The 27,075-nt window shown below is 36.6% G+C and overlaps 1 protein-coding gene across 1 annotated transcript in view; it reads right to left on the minus strand.

Moving 5' to 3' along the window:
* ZNF385D (zinc finger protein 385D) overlaps nt 1-27,075 on the minus strand; it is a 149,408-nt gene that overhangs the window by 43,457 nt on the left and 78,876 nt on the right. The window contains exon 4 of the mRNA XM_010288934.1: nt 21,363-21,525. Coding sequence (XP_010287236.1) covers nt 21,363-21,525 — 163 coding nt within the window. The remainder of the gene's footprint in view (nt 1-21,362; nt 21,526-27,075) is intronic.

Genomic DNA, 27,075 nt, shown 5'->3' on the forward strand with positions numbered 1-27,075 from the left:
AAGTTCCAAATAATAACCATATATAACAATCACAATCTCCCTGCAAAAGAATTTTCCTCTAAGGGCATGGCTTTGATGTTAGTAGCTAATTAGTGATAACAAAAAAACCCAAACAAAACCACAACAAAAAAAAAAACAAACCACCACCAAACTAATATGTTGGTAAAACTATGAAGCCTAACTTCATGCACATAATACTTAATGTGCTAAAGTCCTACTTTCACTTCATAATCCAAAGCAGCACACATCAAAACTGAGATCAATGCAAAATCCTAACACAAATCCAGATGTGTGTTTTTACAGCGAAAGTCAAAAGCAAAAAAACTTGAATTAAAAAAGCAGACAAACAACAAACATAAAAACCCCAATAGCATTTTCAAAAACTGGATCAAAATGGACAGCCAAAATTTAAATTAATGCAACTTATTTCCAGGTGAAGTCACTGTAGACTGGAAAAACATTGCACCCATTTTTAAAAGAGGTAGAAAGGAGGACCCTGGGGGCGGCCGACCTGTCAGCCTCACCTCTGTGCCTGGGAACATTATGGAGCAGATCCTCCCAGAAGCTATGCTAAGGCACAGGGAGGACAGGGAGGTCCAGCATGAGACAACCAGCATGGCTTTACCAAGGGCAAGTCTGGCCTGACCCACCTAGTGGCCTTCTAAGATGTGACCACATCAGTGGACAAGGGAAGAGCTACTGCCTATTTGGATGTCACCCATCTGGACTTCTGTAAGGCCTTTGACACAGTTTCCCACAACATCCTTCTCTCAAAAGTAGAGAGATATGGATTTGATGGGTGGACTGTTGGGTGGATGAGGAATTGGTTGGATGGTTGCATCCAGAGGGTAGTGGTCAATGGCTCAATGTCCAGATGGAGATTGGTGACAGTGGGATCTAGTGCACCCTCAGCAAGTTTGCAGACAACATCAAGCTGAATGGTACAGTTGACATGCCTGAGGGACGGGATGCCATCCAGAGGGACCTGGACAATCTTGAGAATTGGATCCGTGTGAACCTCATGAGGTTCAACAAGGCCAAGTGCAGGGTCCTGCCCCTGGGTCAGAGCAGCTCCTAGTATCAATACAGGCTGGGGGATGAAGGGAATGGGAGCCGCTCTGCTGAGAAAGACTTGGCAGTACTGGTGGATGAAAAGCTGGACATGAGCCAACAATGTGCACTCGCAGCCCAGAAGGCCAGCTGTATCCTGGACTGCATCTAAAGCAACGTGGCCAGCAGGTCAAGAGAGGTGATTCTGCCCCACTACTCCACTCTGGTGAGACCCCACCTGGCGTACTGCATCCAGCTCTGGACCCCTCAGCACAGGAAAGACATGGACCTGTTGGAGAGGGTCCAGAGGAGGCCACAAAAATGATCAGAGATGGAACAGCTCTCCTATGAGGACAGGCTGAGAGAGTTGGGGTTGTTCAACCTGGAGAAGAGAAGGCTCTGGGGACACCTTATTGCAGCCTTGCAGTACTTAAAGGGCGCTTATAAAGAAAGATGGGGACAGGCTTTTTAGCAGGGCCTGTTGCCATAGGACAAGGGGTGATGGTTATGAACTGAAAGAGGGTAGATTTAGACTAGATATAAGGAAGAAATTTTTCACAATGAGCATGGTGAAATACCGGCCCAGGTTGCCCAGAGAGGTGGTAGATGCCCCATCCCTGGAAATCTTCAAGGTCAGGCTGGACGGGGCTCTGAGCAACCTGATCTAGTTGAAGATGTCTCTGCTCAGTGCCCGGGGGTTGGACTAGATGACCTTTAAAGGTCCCATCCAGCCCAAACTATACTTAGATAATTCTCGTACGTATTCCTTAACTTGCCTAAACCGTCATAGGTTGCTGAATAGCAGACAGGTGTTTTGATGTGTGAACAAGAATTTGAGAACTGTGCAGAAACTATAGCACAGTTGATAAGTTGAGTGCACAGACTGTAAACTCATTTTCACGAATATGACTTTTAATTTAGAGCTAGACACATGAGCAAAGTACTTGAAAACTCATATCAGTGCTCAGCAGCTTGCCGATGACTACCAAGTGGCCTAATTTTTTATTAACATTATAGGAAAAAATTGATTTACAGTGGAAGACTACTTTGCTGTAGCAGCTAGTATTACATTTATATGCCTCTATAATTTAGTTCACTTATGGCTGTCTCTTATATTAATATTCATTATAAAAGTCCTCTTCTAATATTGCTTGATTTGACAGGAATGCATTAGCTATGACAAATGTTTTATAATGTGCTCACACAATATTAATACAAGCAGAACCTCTGATAATTGCTGTTACTTAAATGCAAAGATTTTCTTTTTTATTTGAATTTACCCGCTGTTCTTTTCTTCCAACCCTTCACTAATATAAGTTTTGATAACTATACATCAATCAGAATCATTCCTAAGCTCAGCCTGGTTTGCTAAAGCACATGAAAAACTGAACGAATTCAGTCATTTAAAAAATTTTAAGGTATAAAATTTGCTATGATATTTTGGTTTGGGGAGGGATGTTTGAAGTAGAAGTAAATCACTTTCCTTAGCTGTGATCTCTATTTTACATTACAGTAAACAAATTCTTCCTCCTTAGGAGATGACTTGTTTATAAAACTTCCTTATCCATATGTAATCTGAGATTACAGTCAGAATTTTTACAAGCCTGAAGTAGAATGAACCTGGCTGCCAGGTTTACTAGAGCTGTACACAGCTGTAATAAGATTCACATGGAGAAATAGGGTCTGAAGTTTCAGAGGATACATAAATAAGGTACTACCACAAATTACATTCAAATTTTGCGACATAAATAGACAATAAAATTATTCTGTATGGTCATAGTGTAAAGAGACCCAGGGGCAAGGAGCTGTCATTAAAAAAAATATTTACAGAACCCTGATGTACACAAGGTAGAATCCATGACTCAGCATTTATCAGCAATTATATCACAGCTCAGCTTCATAAAATAAATATCTATTTAACTACCTACAGTAAAAAGTTTGAAATGTGGAAGGTATAACTATTGTAGGAGTAATATGTTTGTGATGCACAGAAAAGCATATTCATGGCCTCATGCAAACTTATACGTATAGACCAGATAGAGGGAAACAAGCATGTTTTGTTAGCATCATTTTAAAGCAGATAATTCACTTTGCTATATCGTGCTACATCAGTTACGTTTTCCTTGTATCGAAGTTGCTACTGTCAGAATCTGTGAGGGCTGGTAAGCTCTCCTCCCTAGGGAGGCAACAGTCCCTTCCTCTATGGAGACAGAAATGCCCATGGCTTGGCAGAGGGTATGGCACAAAACAAGTGCCCCAGATCCATTTTGAACTAGAATTTATTCAGGAGTATGCACACCAGAGAAATATAAATACCAGACAGGCAAGCAGTTACGGTACTCTAGCTAAACCCTGGAGCTCTTTGTATTTTTTGTTTGGTGGCTTCTGCGGCTCTGGGCAACATAGCTACCAAATAGGCAATGCTGTGTCTAGCATGGACCTCCAACACACAGCTAAAGCTTCAGGAATTCATCCTTCAGTTCCAGTGCGTTTTATTCCCATTTTTCTATATATAAAATTGTACCAGCTTTCTTGGATTTTTACCTCCTCTGGTAATCCTAGTGCCAATCAATATAATAGCAACATGGTTCATTTGAATTGAAATGGGATAACCCCTTCTCTGAGCCTGGAACTTCTCTATTTATTCAACTCATAACACTGTATCAACCATTGATATAAGGTAAGTATACATTTATAAAATGGCACTGGGGAAAATCTCTTTAAAACTTCGCCCTGGTTCTTTGCAAAATTCTACCAATGATAATCCAAACCTTTAGAAGCTCTTAAATACATATTAACCATTCAGAAGCTCTAGATGAAATAAATTTCAGTACTAAGTCTTTAAGGATTCTTCTTCAGGGTACATGCTCTGTACATTTACAAAACTTCACAAATAGTCTATAAATAATACCACTATGATGAGTTTCAGCGCTTCTTTTAAAGCTGGAAACCATGTGTTTAACATCCATAAGTATGTCTGATCTGGAAAACAGGCAAGTTTTTGCCATAATTAAAGTGGGAAAACAATAAAAGAAGCTGTACATGACTGTACTGCTAATGAAGTCCTGGGCTTCTCTATCAGAATTGTTCATTTCCTTAGAGACCCAAAAGAGGAATCTTACATAGATCACACTGTTGCTTCACTAGCCTGTAGCTAAGCGATTAGAGAAATGTTCCAAATAATAAATGTTATTTGAATTATAGAAGCATAGAATGCTTGGGTTGCAAGGGACCTTAAAGGTCATATATTTCCAACGCCCTGGCATGGCATGTTATTTCTTATATGAAAATTTCCTTCCGAGTAAAGGAAACCCAATAGGTTGCCAAAGCACAGCTCATTTACAAAAGCACATTTGTTCATATATGAAGAAAACTTTGGGCTATCAGTTTCATTATTCTGACATAAGTCAACCATCTGGTATTACAGAGATGCATCTTCTTTCCATATCTACTCTGTACAACTTCAAACCTAACTAAATTTCTGGAAGCATGGTCTCTTGGGTGATGATCACACCTGAAGTTAAATTAAATTAAGAAATGTTTTAAACTGGCTATGAAATGATGAATTATTTAAGTGTCGTAAGACTTCTTCTAGTCAACTTATGAACTTCATTGCGAATACTTCCAATATTATACTTCAGTACTTCAGCTATTCAGGTCAGATGACCAAAAAAAAATCCATTAAAATAGAATAAATAATAATGAATTCTTCAAATCAGGAGTTGAAGCAATTAGTAATATATTAAGTTAACTACGTATACTGAAGATAAATATATGTCTTTGCTCAGTTCACATAATAAGAGATATATTTAAACAGAACAAAACAAAAAATCAACTAAAAAACCCACATTAAAGGTACCACAGAACTTCCTTGCTTTGGTAAAATACCAAATCTTATCTCTCGCTTCAGAGACCGCCCAAGTAAGTATCAATGACCTTGAAAAAGATAAGCATGTTCTTCAAACTGGTACTGAAGGACTCAGTAGGTAGAAGGGTGGGCTCAGCCACTGGAAAGCACTCCCCGCCAACCGTAAAGCAAGTGTGCACAAAATAGCCGTAGCTCAGAGTATGATGACACACTATTAAAGGAAGATAAATGCACTCCCAAATATGTAAGGCTGGAAATGTCAGCAATATATCTCATGAATTCTGTAATGACAGCCATCTTGATTAGATACAGCATCCACAAGAAGAGAAAAACACTAAGTTTAAAGTAGCATAGCTCCGTGCAAGAGCAGAAAAGGGAGAAACTTATTTCCAACTTTCTGGTTTGGGTTTTGCGTTTGTTTGAGTTTGTTTTTTGGGACTGTCTGTTTGTTTGTTTGTGGGTTGGTGGGGTTTTTTTTGCATAAACAGCAGTCGGTAACAAAATGAATAAAAATAATACAGGCAGAGGTTAAGGATAATACAAAATATAATGACTTGTTCTGGATGAAACAGATTAGTATCCACAACACTTGTGTTATTTTTTTTTCTCTGCATCACTCTTTTTCCCCTGAGTATTTTCATTTCAAGGGTGTACTTTGAAGTGTCCTGGAAAGTGAAGTTTTGCATTTTTTAAAATCTCTTTAAAGTACTAGAAAGACTATTACCTGAAGGAAAAAATGAGACAGATTTCCAGTCACAGATGGTTCTTCCAGACTATTACTGATCAACAAATATGTAGCACAAAGTGCTATAGGGTTGACAACGACACTGTTGCTAATTAGGAGGAGTGGGCTAATTCAAAATTCCATTACTTTTCTTCCTTTGTTTAAAGATAGATAAGAATTGTTAAAGCTTAAAACAAAATGACAGTAGGAGACAGTCTTGAAGCAGACTTCACAGTTGTGATAGAGGACAACAGGGACCTTGACTTGGAGCTAGACCATTGGACAATTACAAGGCAGCTGGGTAACAACATTTATGAATAGCCACCACAGTGGATAGCTTGAAGAATCCCCTGACACAGGAAAAACGGAACTATAAATGAGAATCTCAAATTTTTGTGCAGTGAAACACGTGAAAATTTCTCAACAACAAAAATGTGATGATTAAATATTTAAATTTAAAGTAGCAGGCTGGGTAATTTTCCTTTGAATTTACCCAAACACACTAGTTAAGTGTTAATATGTAGCTTGAATATTCAGACAGATTGTTATTTGCCTGAATTTACAATTCAGTGAGCCTTAAATGGGTGCCCTGACTTTAACTCAAAAAGGCATTCAAGTATCTGCTAAAAATGTGAAAAGGAGATGCAGTTCTTCTGCAAGTGGAGGTTGGCCCACCAAATCTGGCAGGGCAGCAGTTTTGTTAGTATGAACTTTACACCCACTTCATTAGCTTCCATGTTGTTCCGTTCATCACGGGCATAATTCACCTTCTCTGCTCAGTAGTGCGGTTCCTACACTCACTGTTGATACCTGGAGAAGGAGCTGCAGGACCCATGACACAACATCTAGCTCAGGCTGGCAAACTACAGTGAGAAAGCCGTTTTAGTTTCCCTCTCATCTTGGTAAATCAGTATCTGACCATCCAGGTATCCAGGTAACGTGCACGAATTTATCTACATTTAAACAAAAACAGCTACCTGACTTGTGCTTCCAGAAAAAAATTCTTGTAGATGGATTAGTGTGTATGGATTTTCATGAGGACAGTGTCAGTCATAAGCTTGTTGCCACAAAGGCACTTGTTATTGGGTTACAAGTTCCCAAATCTTACCAGTTTGAAATAAAAGAGCCAATTCATATTGTAAGATACTGCCATCCATGCATATCTCATAATGTACAGATGTTGTACAGAAGCTTTCCCCAAGTAGTGTGCTCCCAGGGGCTGTGAACGTTGTCACTCTGGTGCACACACACACACTAGAGGTGCTCCCACTAATGATCTATTCAGTTGTGCCGCTGAAGCTCACTTACACGACTCATGCTCTGTGAGGGAGATAACGCACTAACCCTTCTCCAAACCATTGCTGTTGCCCTGCATCTGGTAGTGTAGCAAGGAACCAGCGCCTAGGAAGCACATGCAGGAAAAAGATGACAAGGTTGTTTGGCAAGATCTGCCGCGTATTTCAAGCTCCCTATGTATCGCCATCAACGTCTGTTGACATTTCCTTATGCCTGAAAACAGGAAAAAAAAATAGGCATCTTTCCCAAGGGCAACTACTGCAAGAAAATTCAACTAGATGGCTGAAGTGGGTAATCTCTTGATGCAACTTTCAAATGGATCTGCTAACACAATGCTAGAAACTTGCAGCTATTAAACCAGCAGAGCAGAAAATGAAGAAGAAATAGTAAAAAGTAAAGTGTAGCAAAGGAAGGGATTAAAACTGCATGGCAGCTGTCTCAGGACTCCTCTGATAAGGTGAATGAACTAAAGAGTTCATTTGAGTGCTCTAATGTAAGAAAATGGCTATTTGCAAGCAGAAATTAGATAATTTGAAATGTGTGATTAAAAAAATCTGATTTTTTAAATTTGCATTCTCTGTAATACTTAGCTGGAAACTTGGGTTACTAAAAGTAATGTTACTACCTATGCTTTGATCAGTGCAGATCTACTGGATTAAATAAGTAGATCCTTCTGAATCTCCTAAAAGGCTGATTATAGGGCCTAAAACTAATCAGAGGTGAAACAAGGAAGTGGAAACAGTACTAAATTGTGATTGAAAGAAGTAGGAAGAATGCTTGAAAGCATACAACTTGGGAATTAAAACATGAATTTTAATTCTTGCTTAATTCAAATTCTAGTAATGACAGAAAAAGAAAATACTAAAGCAGGTATAATAATAGAAAGAAAATAGTCTTCCAGAGAAATAAAACATCTTTAATTATCTGGAGTCAATTTTGTAACATAATTAAGGACACCGAGAAAGGGTACCGGCAGCTTTGCACCATAAAGCCTTTGTCTATCCAGACAAATCTATACCAGCAATTATAATTTTCTAGGGTTTTATTTAATCAAGCACTATTCACTTATCCAGTCCTGTACAAAACACAGAAAGACGCAATATTATGACCTGGGTAGGACATACATCAAGAATCAATTCTTGAGCTTTGAAAATGCATGTTGTTTGACTGAAGTAAAATGAATTGGTCTCATGTTTAAATTTAGGTACTATTAAATTTGCCACATAAAATACTTCATTACAGAACACCTCACGTGTAATATACAAGATCTCCAGTCTCCAGGCAGCAAAGACTTTTTTCTGGGAGGAGTAAGGGAGACAAATTATGTATCTGAAGGCAGAAAAAAAATACATATATCCACAGTTTTCTCTGACATACAACAGAACATTGCCCAGAAGACTTCCATTATTAATTCCTGAGTCAAACTTCATAGCTTTGGTCAAATGATTCTGAGAATCCCACATGAGATTTTGTGTATGTTATAATCCTTCTCAGTGTTAAAAAGGTTTTGTCTTGATTGTGGAATGAAGATATCTATTTTCTACTTGCAGTCTTTGGATATTGCCACACCTCCCAACTCCTAGGAGTGTTTTTACTCTTAGTTTGGTGTTTTCATGCAAATTTTTATAGACTGTAATCAAAATACTGCTTACACTCTAATTGATAAAGTAAATACTGAAGTTGAATGCATCTATTTCATTAGGTCTTTCAGTATTCTTAAGCAATTTTATTAGATCTTCCCTAAGTTGCCACTCAATTTGATTATATTCTTTGGAAAAAAATAGATCATATAGTTCATTTACAGTAATAAAAGAAACAAAAATCTTTACATTCCTCCATTATCCTCAAAAAAAGGCTTTTTCACAAGGCTTTCCGGACATATCACTACACCAGTGGTTCCTGGGTAGCTGATATTTAACCATGTACTCCCAAGTTGAATTCATCTTTACATGAAGACCACCAACATTTCAATAAATTCTATATTGTTCTTTCCTAAGAACAATACATTTTTGTTATATTAAAAGCATTTGATTTACTCAATTTCCAGCTCATCTTTATTACTTGCCCACAACTCTAGTTTTTGTGCCATTTGCTATTTGTAAAGACTTTATAATTCCTTATAGGTAACTGATGATGTAAGATTAGACTGGAGTTAAGACCTTACTCCAAAAGGATTTCACTGGAATATTTCTACACCAAATTGTACCTTGTGATTGCATTCCAAGGACTAAAATTAGCAGGCTTAAATCCACTTAATATGTTCCATATTCACTCTGTATCATTCCAGTATCTTAGGTAATTTTTAACCTCTGCACATGCTACAGCCATGCAAACCCAAAGCTTCAGCACACGTATCCTTTACCAATCAAATATGTAATCTCATAAAAACAATTTTAGGTAGGAAAGTCTAACTTTCTGTCAATTCATGTTCATTGTCATTATATAATTGGTCTCATTTCCTTCAGTATTCAACTCCTCTGTCAGCTTTTGCTTTACTTTTCCCAAGACTGGTGTCAGGCTGATAGACCTATAATTACTTGATTCATCCTGTTTACCTTTTGTGAATACTGACACAACACTAACTTTCTTCTAGTCCTCTGTATGTTCTACAGCACTTACGATGTGCAGAAAAACATAACAGTTTATTCAGAAAGCCATTTATCTGTTTCTTTTAAAACTTTCATATGCAACTTTTCCTGATCTGTTGTCTAATTTAGTGCTTGTGGTTAAATACACTTAATGTTAGCATTAGCCTGGAAAGTATTTAAACATCAACTTTATCATCAAGTTTACGTAAGTAAGCTGGTTTTTTCCCCCTCTCAAATCAAATCTATCAGACACAGTTCCTTGGTTCCTGTTACCCTTAAAAGCACCTTTTTAATTCCCTTGATGAGCCTATATTTATTCTTGTATCCATTTGTTTCCTATAATAATATTCTGTAGTTCTTAATTTCTAATTTACATAAATTGTTCTAGCTTCTTTGATACTAATTCTGCTATGGACATGTCATAAAATGAGTTTTGATGCTTGGAGACAACTATTTGATTTATCACCGTAGAGTACAGAATGCACAAAGATGAAATGAGAAATACACAATAGTTCTTCAAGATGTTCTAAACACTATATGGATTTTGAGAATAAGAGACTCTTAACACACCTATTCTGAAGTTATAGGTGTGGTCTGTCTGAATGACCTATAAGGAAGCCATTTAGTCCATGGGAAACTACATGAAAACTAAGAAGCATAGAGTTCAGGTACATGAAGACCAACTGCATGTTTACTTTCTTTCTCAAGCAGATGTTGCAGTCACAGCTCTGCTTTGTCTCAAGATAACTTGATGTTTGCTGGTGCTGAAGATAACTTACTAAGCTTATGCTTATCTTAGGCTTATTTATACGATTTACAAATGCACTGCCAGCAAACCTTAAAACAACTAGATGTTAGATGAATTTTTGTATTTTTGTCATATACTCAATAATGCAAAATTTCTTATTTATTTTTTTCTTTTTTTAGGGGTAAGGAAGGAGGACAACGGCAGGAACTACGAAAATATTTGGTCCTGTCTGATATTTTAGTTTGTTTTATCTTTGTGTGACTGGGACCAAATAGAAAATGAGTATTTGCAAAGTCTAACTCCATTAGTACAGTAATTGGAAGGTATATTTTAGCAAAAGAATGACATAGTACAGAAGAATTTCACCTATGAGAATTCTCCAGCTGAGGAAAGAAATAACTGATCTGCTAATACTTTAAATACATTATTGAAGGATGTGTAATACCAAATGGAAGACAGAATAAATATAATTGTTGCAAAATAAAATCATTCTTAACATTCTTACAGTAGTTTTGAATAGTACTCAGTTATGGCTTATTTCTGAAAACACCTACTGTATGTACGCAGGATAGACTGTTTCTAGAAATAATGATTTCTGCTGTGCTGAGTTCTTATGGCCAATGAAATGGACTGGGTAAAGCAGATTGCCCTGTGTTTATTATTACAACTGTTCTAGCTCTGGTGGTCTTTAGATCACTCTGAATGGTGCTAGAAGCTATATGGTGCTAGCATCATATAGCAATGGCTTCAACTGTTTAGCACAGTATATTTACTTATGTTCTTAACTGCACTCTTCTCCTTTCTCGGTTTAGGCATGGCAAGAATGTGACATGAACAACGAAAGAAAATAATTTAAGCAAGCTCTAGAGCATCTTTGGAGATGAGGTCACCTTTCCCTTAGAAATGTCCCACAGAAAACAAAACCAGTCCTCAAACAGATAACAAACAACTGCCTCTTATTACTCCATTGTCCAGCCAATATTATGTCAGCTTGAAAAAACATGGATCACTTAAATGAAGACCTACCTACTCTTCTGTTTCCCTCACAGCAGACACTTCTCATTTGAAAAAGTCCAGACTTGCAAAAATTAACCACCTATCTGAGAGCATGGGATCAAGAAGTTCCTGCTCCATTCTAAATTAGTCCATAAACTGACAAAATAAACAATTACACACTAGTAAGAGGCTTCTGAATCTGATATTTTACAATAAAAACTTGAAAAATGTCTAGGACTGCGATACCACAATTTTTTTGAAATCCCAGTGGCTAGATCTGCGGAGCCTTCAGACCCACCCTACTAGCTAGCATCAATGCCATTCCCAACATAACAACAAAACACACCACGAAGAACGAGTCATTAAGCAGATACATGCTATAGTGCTTGATCCAGTTTTTAGAGCACTACTGATCAATAACTGATAAACAGATATCTGATAAACAGAAGATTAGTCCTAAGATTTCTAGTAGTTACAACCATGGGCACGCAGCAATCAAGCTGACATTTCCCTGAGATACTATGAAAGACTCTATTTAATATTTCAATAGAAAATGCTTTTCAGACCTACCAGCAACACCATTGTTAGTACTGGACTTTCATACTGACTCAATAGGTTGATACAGATGTTGCGACTGACAGCAGTTTCTATCTGGATGATTATTCAAGCATAAAATTGTTGTCAAGGCAATCCCAATCAAAAGCAGCTGGGTCCACAGAAAACACATGGTGTTCATATGACGAAGCTTTCAGTCTATGTAGATGCAAGCAAAGAAGGATTTTATTGCACATTCATGATCAATTGAGGCACACATAAATTACTGTAATTTTTATATTGCCATTTAGCTACACTCCGAAAGAAAGAAAAAGCCCTAGTTCTACACACAGATCAAAAGAGAAGCTATTGTCTCCCAAATTACCATCGAGCTCTAATGCAAAATTGGTACAACAGTCTGTGGAATGCTGATAACATTTTGTGCTGCAGTTAGCTACAGATTGTCTGAGTACAGAAAAGTCAAAGCATAGGTGATTTACAGTGAAAGATGTTGTAGCACAGTCAAATTTTACTGGTTGGGGCTGAATTTTCCAAGCATGTGATTAAAAGAACTGAGTGCTATGAATCAGTAATCTATAATTTCCAAGCAAATGACAAAAGAATCAGAAAATAAGTACATCTCTTTCAGACTATAGTTTCTTTTAAAGATTTTTCATTCAAATAAGAGTAAACGAGAAAAAGTTGAACTTTCAGAATTGGGTGATTGGGAAGTGGGCCATAAAGTCCTGTAGCTGGCTCTGAAATCCATCTGTGTTGTGCTAATCACCAAGCAATTAATCTTCTTTTTTTATTTCACACTTGCAACTTCGGAATGCTCCACCCAAAAATCTCTCCAACAAATTAATATGAAGTAAAAAGCCTTACAAGTTCAAGCTTCAAGGTCATTGTTCTGTTCTGATGTGTACTAAAACATTGACTTGTAAAGGAAATCAATTTACATCCAGGATCTCAGAAGCCTAAACCCAGAGCTAGCCTGTTAATTGTGCTGTGCCCTAAGCAATGCTGAAATGATCTGACGAAATCACTTGACAAAAAAAAAGCACACTTTATGATATAATAAAGCGTATGGAAACAAAACAACAGCTAAGTTATACAAACAGACTGCACTGAATTGTCTTCTTAGATCAAACATCCTTAATATAACCATTACTTATACAAGGTTATCCACAGTCTAAGCTGTATCAGCAAATTGCACACTGGGATCACACAGCAAATTGTTTCTGCATCCACCAGCAGATTTTGAATGGTATTAAATACCACTTTCAATTTTAAATACAGTTGACATTTGTATTATTATTAGAAACAGAATTTCTTTTAATTACAAAAGATTACAAGAAAATTTGCTGTCTATAAAAATGCTAATAAATAGACAGTGGTGTTTTAATTAAATATATTTAATGTCATAAATACAGCAGTATGACTTCCTCATCCTTCCTTAAGAAAGAAGAAGTTAGGGTGGTTTGCCATTAAGAACAAAGGATTAAACAAATAACTCGAAGAGTAAATGATAAAATAGGGTAGCTACATCAAGCAACACCAGAAATAATCCGGTAATTCTTAATATATGGAAGCCCTCATAAACCTTAAAGCCTAGCCATTACCAACCCTGTTTCAGTTTATAATAAAAAAGAAAATAAGCTCAAAAGCTGAATGTAAGGAAGATAAAATGAAAGTAGAAATAAAAAGAAAGCAGAGATAAGAGGAAACGGATTTCCATTTTCAAATGGGAGTTCCTTTCCATTACAGGTGCTGGAGCTGAACCAGGAACTGCACAAATACATCTATGTACAGAGCTAACGTACTGTCCTGGTTTGAGCTGGGATAGAGTTAATTTTCTTCCTAGTAGCTGGTATAGTGTTGTGTTTTGGATTTGGGATGAGAAAATGTTGATAACGTGCTGAAGTTTATAGTTGTTGCTGAGCAGTCAAGGAATGTCCAGCTTCTTGCCAGCGAGAAGAGTGGGGATGCCCGGGGAGCTGGGAGGGGACACGGCCAGGACAGCTGGCCCAGGCTGGCCGAAGGGATATTCCATACCATACGACGTCATGCTCGGTATATAAACTGGGGGAGCTGGCCAGGGAGGCACCACAGCTTGGGAGCGAACTGGGCATCAGTCAGCAGGTGGTGGGCAATTGTGCTGCGCATCACTTGTATGTTCTTTTATAATTATTATTGTTTCATTATTATTTTTTTTCTCCCTGTCCTATTAAACCTTCTTTATCTCAACCCATGGGTTCTACCTTTTTTTTTTTACACCCCCATTCTCTCTGCCATCCCACTGTGTATGTGTGTGGGAGTGAGCAAACAGCTGTGTGGTTGTTTTAGCTACCTGCCATATTAAACCGCAACATGTACATACAGCTTTGACTATCTAAGTGATAAAAGAAACCAGGCAAGGTGTGCTAATACATGATATTGGAGGAAACAACAGTTAATTACCTGTCTTGAACAGAGAAGGGCAGATATTGCAAACAAACATGCAGAAACATATTCATACAAATATATTCAAAGAATATTTCTTCATATTTTTAAATGAAACTGCTGTAGTAGTAATTATATGTTTTCCTTCTATAAAGATTCATATGACCAAATTTTCATTTGTGCACTATGTTTGAAAACAGTTTCCTACAATTAAGAGCAGAAGTTTTGAATCTTAAATCAAACAGCACATACTGACTAATAGAAAAGAATGCATGGACTCCTTACTAGAGATATGAAAGAGACACAATGTTCTAACAGGACGTTCTCTAGGACACCTATGGTTGAATGTAACATGAGAAAGATGACGTTAATATTTTAATACTAAACCATACATTCTCCAGCAGTCTAGCTTTATTAGGCAATGATTTTCTTTCCATGTCTTAAAAAATTAGATGAGAAAAAGGTTAATGTATTTTTTAAAAACAAACAAACAAACAAGAAATTCTCTTCTCATCAGTGGGAAATCTAAAAGCTATTCAAAAGCATATTAAAATTTCCACTTGACAGACAGAAATAGTGTCATTTGTTACATGATCATTCAGAATTAACTAACAGCTCAGATTCTGAACACTGAGCATCAAATTCTTACAGAGAAATTCATCGTTCAGTTAAAAAGAATCAAAACCTGTGGAAAAAAATTGGACATATTTGAAGGAAAGGGCAATTTGGTCATTGAGGTCGGAATTTGTCTCAGCTAACTTAAGGTATCAGCGTAGCAGTTTATATCTGACGTAGCCACCACTGGCGTTTTTTATACTTTTTCTTAGGTCTTCACCATTCCTGTGATTTATTATAGATGTTTACTTTAGAATAAGATGAATTATGCTCTAGACTTCATTGACAGGATTTCCTTTCACACTAAGGAGAAGCCATTGCATTAACGTCAATATGTATGTCTATAGTTGGTCAAAGCAATTCCACCTAGGCTTTTGATGAATATTGTGTTTAATAACCTCTGCCCTTATCTCCTTCATATATTCAATAAAACCAAAGGTACAGATGAACAGTCTAAGCAGTTCAGTAGCTTTCATTCTGTTAAAACACTCCTTGCATTTGAAGCTGAGTTCTCCACTCAGTAATGGCATAAAACATCCTGCATACTGTGCAACACGTTATTACCACTCCTACATGTCCACAAACCAACTTCAGCTCCAGTGTAAGCTGATGTTAAGGCAACAGATCCGCATTTGCTTGTACTCCCAGTAGCTGTAGGCTGTTAAGTCATCCCATAGAAGCACAATTAAATTTTGCAAGGGTGACTAAATGCACTATGGAATTATTAGAAAAGGCCCAATACGTGAGACAACACAGTACATAACAGGGCCTGAAATACACTTAAAAAGAATAAAACAGCTCTGAAAATAAAAACTCTGAATTTGTCACATATTGCAACAGAAAGACATAAAGGAACAATTTAAAACACAAGAGAAAGAGCTTTGCACTTCAATCAGGTCCTATCAATGATCTTTTTTTAATTTTAATTGTGTGTAAAATACATTTTATAGCAGTAATGCATGTTACATAAATACAATGTGATTTTCCTGATGGGAAACTAGTGCAAACATGCATTATCAGAATTTAGAGATTTGGATAAGTCTTATTCATTTCCATTTTAGTTTTTTTCTTTGACCTTATTTTTTTCTTACAGTTTCTTAGTTCTCATTTTTACAAAAAGACACAAAGGATAATAGAAAAAATGCTGGATGAACTGCCAGGCTGAAAGGGTTGTGGTCACCAACACAAAGTTGGAGGCCAGTCACTAGTGGAGTCCTCCAGGAACTGATATTGGTGCCAATATTGTTTAAAGTCTTCATCAATGACCCAGATAATGGGACAGAGTGCACCCTCAGCAAGTTTGCTGCTGATAAAAAACTGTGAGGAATGCCTGGTATGCTGGATGGATGTGTTGCCATTCAGAGGGACCTGGGCACGCTGGAGAAATGGGACAACAGGAGTCCCTTGAAGTTCAACAAAGGGAAATGCAAAAGTCCCACAACTGGGAAGCAATAACCCTATGCACCAGTCTGGGCTGGGAGCTGACTCTCTGGAGAGTAGCTTTACCGGATTTCCCAGAAGGACCTGGGATCCTGGTAGATACCACTTGAAACAAAAGCCAGCAGTGTGTATAAATACCTGATGCGGTCAGGGGCTGGAGTGAAAAAGAGAGAGCCAGAGACTCTTTTCAGTGGTACCCAGTGACAAGACAAGACACAACAGACACAAACTGAAATACAGGAGATTGGACTTAAATACAAGAAAAAACTTCTTTACTCTGAGGATGGTCAAACACTAGAATTGGTAGCCCAGCTAAAGGTTATGAAGATACTCAAAACTTGACTCAAAAAGATACTGAGCATCCTGCTGTAGCTGACTCTGCTCTGACCTGTAGGGGTTGCTTTGTCAAACTCCAGATGTCCCTTCTGAGGTCCCTTCATAGAACCCCCAAAATTCTGTCATCCTGTGGTATTTGTGGCTGCCAAACTTCAACATATCTTCCTGAACATTTCCATTTCCTGCCATCTTTTTTTCTTCCTCCTTCAAAATTTATCCTGACTTATCACATTGCTTCTGATTTCTTTCTCCTTCCTGCCTTCCTTTTTTATGCCCAAGAGCTTGCCAGACTGACTGCTCTCTCCCACTCCACCTGCTCTCCATTTCAGAATTATCCCAGCTAGACTGAAATTGTTATTTCAGGAGCGAGTTTCTCATCTGCTGACCAGAAACATCCTATCACTTCTTAGATAAAAAGGAAGAGAAAAAAAAAAAAAAGGGCTGGAAAGGGGTAGCACAACTAAGATTTCCCACAAAGAAGAATTTTCATATGTGCCAGTGAAAGAAAAGTAAGAGAATTTATGCTTTCTCTGATGCTATTACCCACACATACGTCCAGTATCTGAAAAAAACCCCTCCTTCTTTCCCTTCTAATCCACCCTTAAGTGTTTCCATTTCTTGTGATGCCTTTATCACTTGACCTTGTTATGCTACTGCTCTTTTAAAACACCTGGCTGTTACATTAACGGTGTCGATCTCCCTAAGTTGCCTCTCATGTGTAGACTGTAAGCTCTTCAGGACAGGTGCCAGTATTTTGTTCTCTGACACCAAGGGGGTCTCTTACCTGTTAAGACTCCACTAATGCTAGATGATCTTGTCTGTACCTTGGTCCAGATACACACTTCTTTTTGTTCATCACATTTTTCTTTGTTTTTAAGGGCTGTTCATTGCATTTAAGTACATAGGATTTAAGACATCGTGTGTAACATTCAAAAACGACATTAAAGATTTTGCTAGCGTGATGGTTCCCAACGGCACACTTCCCCCACTTGGAAAGTTCTATTCCTTCTTCTCTGTTGATAACAAATGATCTAACTCATGCTGAATTCTCTGCTGAATAAATAAGTAAATGAAAATAGCCCAAGTCTTCAGGACCCAATTCACGATAATGTGGTCATGGAGAGTCCTTTTTAACTTCAAATAGCTTTGGAAAAGATCAATATTTAGACAACATATGGAACAACTGTAGGGATATCATTTTACATGGATATAACCTTGGATACTCACTCTAGGTACAAAAAATCCAAGTGTGGGATAATGACTTTACTGGACAGGGTATATAGTTAGGACTATAGAACACATTCTATCTAAATATATTCTGAAACTTGTTCCTAAGTATCTGTCCTTAGAGACAAAATGAAGGTGTGAAGCATCTTTATGAGGAAAATATACCTTGGCAGAAAGGAGGGGCCATTTCTAAAGCTATAAAGGACATTTTATAACTTCATGTCAAGGAATATGTATGTATGTATGCTAATATGTGGTAAAAATATGAATTTTTCTTGTCCTGCTTGAATTGGAGAATCAAGAAATACTGAAATTTGGCTTGTATAGTACCATAAAGTAGGCTTGTCTCTGAAACAGTCATGTTTTCTGTTTTTCTGTTCTGCGTGACTATCATGTAATAAATGGTAAATACAGATGAAAGAAGGATGTTAATAGAACTGGTAACAAAGTTCCCACATGTTAAGAATGGCGTTGTCCATTATGTGACTATCAACATAACTCTTCATGATATTTCATTCCCCCAAAAGATTTCTCAAATTCAAGACTGCTAATAATTCTAAAAGTTTGTTTACAGGGATAAAAAAAAAAAAAGCGACTTTCACAGAATGAGCAAAATGACCCCATATTTTATGTTTTCTCCTTAACACATAGTTTAACCAACAAGAATCATTTATGAAAGGTTTTAAGGAGTCTGCTTATATTGTGGGTTGCAGAATCTCCATTATTTATCGCAATAACACATGCTGGCACCATGTCTAACATAATAGTTCCAGAATAAGTAACATAACAAATTGCTGCTTTAGCTCTTGAATCAGTTTGTATACTGTGTGGTCTTTTCCCTAATCTTCATTGCATAGCACTGCAGATTTCCTGATGACACTTTGCTGGAGCTGCTAAGGGTACACAGAACCAGCGAATTGAAGTCCCGACCAATGTGCTGTGACTGACATACAATTCACCATTTAACCACTGGTCTACATGATATATTGGAGGTGATATGAACATGACCCTATCCTCAGTGTATTTGGCATCAAGTATTAATCTTCAGCAGAGAGCTTTAAAATACTGTAGAAAAAGCTTTTGTTCTGAATGATCGCAAGTGCAGGGACTTAGTAACATAACTTACTTTCAGTTAGAAATATTAATTAATGAATTACATTCATTAGTACAACTGTTCCCTCCAAACTGCATATTACTAGGAGAATATTTGACTTTTACAGCAATCATTTACAAATGTACAAACTCACACGGTGCAGTATATTCTGATGTTATTCTGGCTTTCAGAAATCATTTTGCCCTTGAAAGTTCTATCAAGCAAATATAAGACACAACAACCGGAAAGGAAAGAAAATTTGATTTATGAAACATTTAATTTGTCATGTTTAACACAAAATTTCATCCTTTTGGCTACTCAAAATTTTCTTTTCTTCTTTTTTTTTCCTCCTGCTATATATACATGCTTGATTCTACAAAGAATAAGTTACAGATAATTCTACTGCCAGTCACATCAATGCTGACCTGTAATAACTACATCTGAATAGAACTGGCTGCCTTTCTTTAAATGTTACCAGCTGAATAAGGCTTTTGCCAGCAGTTGAATATGGCGCTCAGTATTTTGTGAAATTGTCAGACTTTGGGCTGTTTGTCAATTAACATCAATATGTGTCTTTTAGAATGTCATTAAAGTCAGTACTCTAACACAGAATACATGTATGTATACATGTACGTATACATGTACATCCATCCTGTATCAAACACACACATTCTATGAAATGAATCCAGGAAGACACAAACAATGTGTAAAGCTGCAGAAACTCCTGCACAGGTCATTGCTTTTGCGTGCAACTAGATTTCTGATGTTTTCTTACTTGTGCCAATATAAAACCCAAATTGTACTACTGACCTTGGAAACAAGACAGTTCGTATATCTTGTCAGGGATCTAATTCAAAGCCCAATGAAAAGACTCAGAATGGTTTTAAGGCACCTTGGAAATCCTTCAAAGTTACACTGCATAAGATAAAAGCTTTTGAATAATTCATTTTAAAGCTTATAAAGTTCTCTTTTTTCTTCAGTTATTTTCTCCAACCACTAGATCATATTTTGTAAACAATAAAACACTTTTTCCATACAACATCCCCCTTTCTGTTCTGAACATGTTAACAGCAGGGGGAAACTTTTAAAGGTATTTGCATGTTTAGAAATGCATATTTTTCCATAAATAACTTTTGACATTTCCCACATCCTTGTTCCTATTCTGCCACACTTCATTTCTTTCATCGTAGAAACAAAAGTACTTGGAATAGGTTTTTTTTTTTTTTTTTGTATCAAACACAAAAATATTGTCACGATTGTTTTTTAAAGCAACCCTATTATAATTAGGACATAAATCTCAATAAAAACATATGCCATCTATAATAAAGGGCTATAACAAAGATATACAGAGAGAGAGAGAGACTTAGAGGTATCTGTATATAACAAATATAGCAAAGGTGTATCTTAAGGAAAGTACTACACATGTCTGCAAGGTGCTTTTTTGTTATACTGTAATAGGTTAGTGCGCATCCATTTACAATGCTAAACTTGCTGCATCAGCAGTGGTTCAAAATGATCAGTTTTCAGCATCTGTAGAAAGGTCTCTGCTTTTTCCACAGCTTTGCCTTTTTTGCCGTGTCTAGGTTTGGCTTGTTTGGGGGAGGCAGGCTGATTAGACTAAATATGCAAACCGTGTCCCTTCATACACAAGAGCAAGTCATACCTTGTGAGAAACTAGACTACCCTTCAGTGAACATACAACCTTCCTTAAAAATTTCTGGTACAATAGCCACATACTTAAAATGCGAGCTTAATCAAATCCTGTTGACTTTACCAAATACTCACATAGATTTTATTTTCAATGGAGTACCTTTTACCCACACAATAGTTTAAAGGATATTATTTCAGTCTGAAGACCGATTTAAGCAGAATAATTGGCATCAATAGCACTTACCTGATTGTGTGGAACAGAGGTTATACAGCTATTTTCCAGCTCAAAACCATGCAATAGTAATTTTAAAAAAATAATGCAATGTTTGAAGTTTATGAAAATTAGGTTTTTACTAACAATGCTTTTGTAAGAGGCTTCTAGACACAAGTAGTGCAATTTGCAACATTGTTTGTAGTTAAAAGAAATGTGCCATATGTAATTATTTAGAGAGAGATACTGCATATAGACTAGGAGGTTTAGATCAGTTGATACGTAATAGCTTAGCCACTATAAAAATTAATCAAGTCATGACTACTGCATTCTGTCCTAAAAGAATGACAAGCCTCTTTTCACTAAGAGAAGTCGGTTACATGACTATCATACTCTCCCCAGCCTATTGAAAGGACTAAAAGAAATCAATATCACACAGAAAGATGGATCGAGCATGGATCAATGTGGCAAGCACATAACCAAACAGACATGGAATTAAACAAGAAAAAAACCCAAACAAAACCAACAAAGATTGTCGCTTAACCTGTTTTGTCAGAGCTGGTATTGATGGTATTGGTAGTGATGGAAGTGAAGGTAGTCTTTGCGCTGTCCTTGGTAGTAACAGATTTCTGCTTATTTTTCATGGCTTCCAGTGCTTTGAGCTTCTTGGCATGTTTAGTGCCTTTGTAGTGGGCCGCAGCCTGGCTCTACAAAGGAGAACAAAATGAACCATGCAATCAGGCTCATTTCTAAACTGGCATTCTCTGTATTAGTACAAATACAGACTACCTTTCAATAATGGGTACCGTTCACATTATCCAAGTAGTGACCAAACAGAAAATTATATTTAGAATGATGCGTGGAAAACAATGGAAAAAATACTCAACCCCAATTCAATAAATACAGTATATTACTGTATAGCAGTATATTACTTTCAGACCAAAATAAGGTTGTTTTAGTCTACCATGCTACCATTAACCAAGACTTTTTTTGCGCTTGCATAAAAAAAAAAGAATTCTCAGGCAACAGGGAGCGAGGCACTCTCCTCCTAGTAGTTTTTGCACTTTTCCAGTTTCTATTTCAAACAGGAGATTTTGTCAAAGCTTCCTTCAAAGAACAGTTTACTATTAACAGTGGTATCAGGAACTTCTCAGCAAAGACTGACAGCAAAAAAACACAAACAAACAAAAAACCCCAAACCAAAACCAAAGCCCAAACAAAAGCAAAACTTAAAACACTCTCTTCAAAGCCCATCACCAAAGATTTAAATGAATGTGAGGCAGACACACAGTTAGTTGGCTTTCTTAAGAAAAAAGGTTTACTTTTGTCCCCTTGCTACAAAAGGTAGTGTTTGAAATTCAAAGCCAGGAGCACCCTGGAGAAAAATCATACAAATCCTGTCACAGTCCCAAGTGTATTTTGGCTACTTGATATTGTTAAGCTAAAATAGATTTGTATGTACATTGCTATTAAGATTTATATATTATACTGAAAGTATCTTTATGACTCTAAGAGTTAATTTCAACTTGTCTTCATTTAATTCATGTTGCAAATATATTTTAAGAATAGTATTTGAAGTATAAGATTAAACCTTATACAAAAAACACTGGAATTAGTATGAATATTCAGAGTTTATTTCTTCTCCAGCTATTTAAAGTCTTATATGAAAGACAGTCTTCCAGTTAATAAGTTAACAATCTGAAAAATTCCTTATATTTTTATTGCTAAACTTCAAACTTTATTGAAAGCAACTCTTTTCTTACTTCAAAGAGAAATTATTAGGACTCTAGAAAAATAGTCAAATTTAGCTGCTACAGAATTGAACAAATGAAAAGCAAATCTGCTGGCCAGCCCAAGGATCCACAAAGGTCAGTATTTTGTTTCTGGCATGAAACAAGAGCAGATACTTAGAACATAAAAGAAAGGTAAATGCTTTCTATTGTGGAATTGGAAGAAAAAATCACGCATGTAATTTAGTGGCTGCAAACTCAAAGGATCAAAGGGATAGAATGACACAGTCACTCCACTCACTAAGCCACTCATGTAGGTAGAAGAATCCTGTATTATCTGGCATCTATTAGTCATTAGACCTTCATTTAGTGTTATTTAATGTGCTAAATTTTGGGGAGAGAGGAAGTTCTAGTGAATATCACAATAAAAGTGTATATTAATTAATCTCGAGATTTATGACTTTCAGCTTTTGTGAAAAGTCATAATTCCTTCCAGATGCCTGAGATTTGACAAGCTCAAGGTAAGTAGGAAAGAAGCGAGAGACCTTGTCTAAGCCAATAAACACATATATATGTATGTGTATACATGCATAGATATACACACATGCATACATTCTTCCTGTGTATGGTTGTATATTGAGATGCATCATTCAGTTTGGTTGAAAAGCCAGTTTCTCTATACCTAAAATAATGTAAATATTGTATCAGGTACCCTTATTGAAAGAACACTGGACAGTGAAGTTATTAATTAGAAACAACTTGAACAGAAACAGCACAGTCATGCACCTTTTACAATTCCCAACACATAACATTGAGACATACTGCAAGCCAAATACAAACAGTCAAGGGATGTTAATTATTGTTAAACTAAAAGACCAGTGTCAAGTTATAATGATGCATTAAAAATGACATTATACAGTACACCCTCATGTTGCTATTATGTCAACTATTTTTACAGTTTCTAGTCAAATTTAATTATCAGTCAGCTCCAGATTCTGACTGCACTTGTTTTGTCTAACTAATAGTGCCATTTGTCAAATATCAGAAAGGTAGTCAGAGCATCATTCTTAATACTGAATTATGAATGTTGATACTAGTTTGATACATAGTTCAACTTTCTTCCCAGAATTGTTGGTGGAGTACCCCAAGTTTATGTCTGCTGCATGCATAGCTCTCTTCCCTCCAAATTCTCACAGCTACAGCTCCACAAACCTCAACTCAAGCACAGTGTTGGATGCATAAGAAATATCCAATGAGAGCCTATGTAGAAATTAGTGACCTTTTCAGTGTTCTAAAATATATCAGTGAAATTGCTCCAAACCAGAAACACATTGCTCACATTCACAAGTACACTGGCTGCTATGCAGAGTTGTCCATTACTCACTTCCCAGCGAGTGCTGCCAGTTTACCCAGCCTCTACTTAAAGAAGATCTTTATGTCTTTTTTATTTCAAAGTTTAAATCTCCATCCTCTGTGGGGACATGAAGCCATTTGAGCTTGTTTCAGTATAACTGTAGCTGGCACGTTAATGGTAGTTCTGAGAGCAGACAGATTGCTCCTAAACATTTAACCAGCTCCAGATTAAGCATAGGCTAACTTTTACAACTGAAATCAAACCCTAAAAAAAGAAAGTCTGTCATTATCTTTCCTTGCAAGAGTAAGATGTAGGAAATGGAAAAATATCCACAAATATTTTTTAACACAGCAACATAAAATATGGTCCTTCACTGAATCATTTCTTGCAGCCATAAGAGAACTAAAGTAATCCTCACCGCTTAAATGGCATTCACTTGTAGCTTATAAAACTCATTACTTAAATGGTATTTACTTGTACATTAAATGCAAAAATAAGATAGATCATAAAATGCCATTCTTCCCAATTTTCATGCAGAATTAAGAAATACTGAGAGAGCGCAGAACAGTGAAAGATAAGTTAGTCCTACTTGTTGGTGAAAGATGTTAGTCCTACTTTTTGGTGCCAACCATGATGCTTAACTGAGTGAAGAGACTACACCCCTTCAGAAAGGTGAGAAGGGGGTCTCCTTCTGGAACACTTCAGAGTTCAACAGTTACAAAAACCAAGAAGATAATATACACATGTTTATATATAAACTTACCAAGTTGTGCTAGAAGTTGTGCTTAGATGAGTTATGAGCAGACGTTAAAGGTAAAACCCTACATCTACAGAAGCCAATGGGAATCAAGGACAGATTTCCCTTTCCATGTTTTGTAAACGAGTACCGACTTTTATAATCGCTCTTCTTGATGGAAACCAGTCCCCTTTGAGAAACAACTATTTGATCTAAAATCAGATATTCTCTCAAATGAAAGAGATTCAGGACCATCCTAAAGGAAAAATTCCCTCTTATACAGAACATTTCATAATCATAGTCAACCAGCTATCCTAAAAACCCTCTAATATTAAATTTTATTTCTTTTTATGATTACAAAAGAACACGTTAGAAGAGTACCTTAAGAGCGAGCTTACTTTCTTCTTTCATCATAGTTTCCAAGTTGCTTCTCACATCATACTTTCCATGTTTGATACACAGAATTAACCCATTAACTGTGAAGACAAGTCACTGTCAGCTAACATGTGACCCAGTCAGTGATGAAGCATGAGAAATATCTCAAATATTGCTGGTGCAACTTTATAGTAAACTTTAAGAAACTATGACCATTCTTGAAAAAGATGTCAACAAGAACGTAAAAGGTAGAATATTACTTTGTATCTGAAGTTGAAAACTCAAGGATCCATACCTAAATTTTGAGGTCTCTGATCCTGCAAATTACATGTAGACAAATTTTGGTCTATGGGAATTACTTCAAGGAAATGTCAAGATGTCTAAATAGCAAATCACTTTTCAAGGTTATTTGTAATCAAGTCCTACCTATTTAAGCAGTAGAAGTCAGTTTAAGCATCTCTTTTGCAAAACAAATAATTTCCTCTGGTTCAATGTATCTATTGTGAATAATTAGGAACTTTTCCAATCCTTACGTTTTGTAACCTTCCCAAATTTTTAGAATTAAAAAAAAAATAAATTTGTCTGTATAATCATTTATTATACATATGCTATAAACACACAGATATCCGTATACCATAAAAGAATAAAAAATTCTATACGCAGGTGTGAGTAGTTAGATATAACAACCATAATGTCAAAACTCAGATGTAGTTTCTTTGTTGAAGTGCAATATTGTACCACAATTACAAGAACATCATGTTACCAAGCAAATCACAATGTGTAAAACATGATGAGAAAGATGAAATATTTTAAACAATCCAGACAGTATTTTCTTAAAATTACAGTCATCGTATCTACATGGAAGTCTTCAAAATACATTTGTCTGCCTGACAACATACTTCAGTGAATCATATGTATTCTCATTTACGTTCTTTAGGCGTTGGACCAACAAAAACAATGTGCTTAATTTTGTGCATTGAGGCAAAAAAGGGTCTCCTCATATTCTCAGAGAGTTTTCACCTTAGCAGCACTGCATCTTCTATCCTTTTCATATCCCTTCTGGTCCACCTCATCTTACCAATCTTTCAGATTGTTTTCCTGCCGCAGTCATTCCTTCTAGGCAATAATTTCATAATAAAAGCCAGCTCAAAGAAAAGATTTTTTTTTAAAAATAGTAAATATGTTCCACTGATTCTTCCTCACAAAAATTCAATCCAACTGTCCTGCATTATGTCTTTCTCATTTCGCAACACATTTTGAAAGATGTCCATTGTGGAGAGTGCTCTGCTCCATGCTGTCATCTGACCAATTAGTAGCAAGGCTGCAGTCTGTCCGCACCCTTAGAAAGCCCCAAACAAGGGCTGAGAGTGCTGAAAAGTCCTTTTTGTCTATCTGAGATTTCAGTAGATCATGTCATGTCTTTGTTTTTACCAGCTACTGGATGCTACCATCACCTGTGCTGTTATTCCCAGTACAGTAGTAGCAATTTTGGCTAACAGATCAGCAACCAATGTCAGGATTCTCCAGAGTAAAAAGCTCCTAAAAACAAAGAATGAGTTTCCCAGTTCAAACTAATACCGGCGCACATTAATACACAACTGCATAAGTCAAAAGGTCTTCTGTCCTTGGTGAAGTGAGGGAAATCATTTGTGAGATGCCTATGTTACACATTGTTTTAATCTCTGAGTACAAAATATTTTCCTAAAGTTGGGATGTCAGTAAGTACTTCAAATATAATTTTGCAGCTGCTCTAAGCACACAAGAAAGTGATAAAATCAAAAGACCTTTTTATTTTTGGAACACGCATCATATTTTTTTCTAATGACTCCAAAGTCTGGCCAGTCAGTGATGAGGGAAGGTTGCAGTATGCAGTTGAGAGATCTGTATACTACTAGGTATGTGCTACTTACACAACCTGAGCTGATGTCTATGGAGCTTCTCCAGTAAGCAAACTGGAGAAGTTTACAGAGAGAAGCTTTAACAGCCTTGAGATGCCCCGTGGTTGGTTCTGCCCACGGCAGGACATTTACTGTGAGACACACCTGATAAAACAAGAAGAGGA

This window comes from Phaethon lepturus, unplaced genomic scaffold (assembly GCF_000687285.1).
Source record: "Phaethon lepturus isolate BGI_N335 unplaced genomic scaffold, ASM68728v1 scaffold1476, whole genome shotgun sequence".
NCBI lineage: Eukaryota > Metazoa > Chordata > Aves > Phaethontiformes > Phaethontidae > Phaethon > Phaethon lepturus.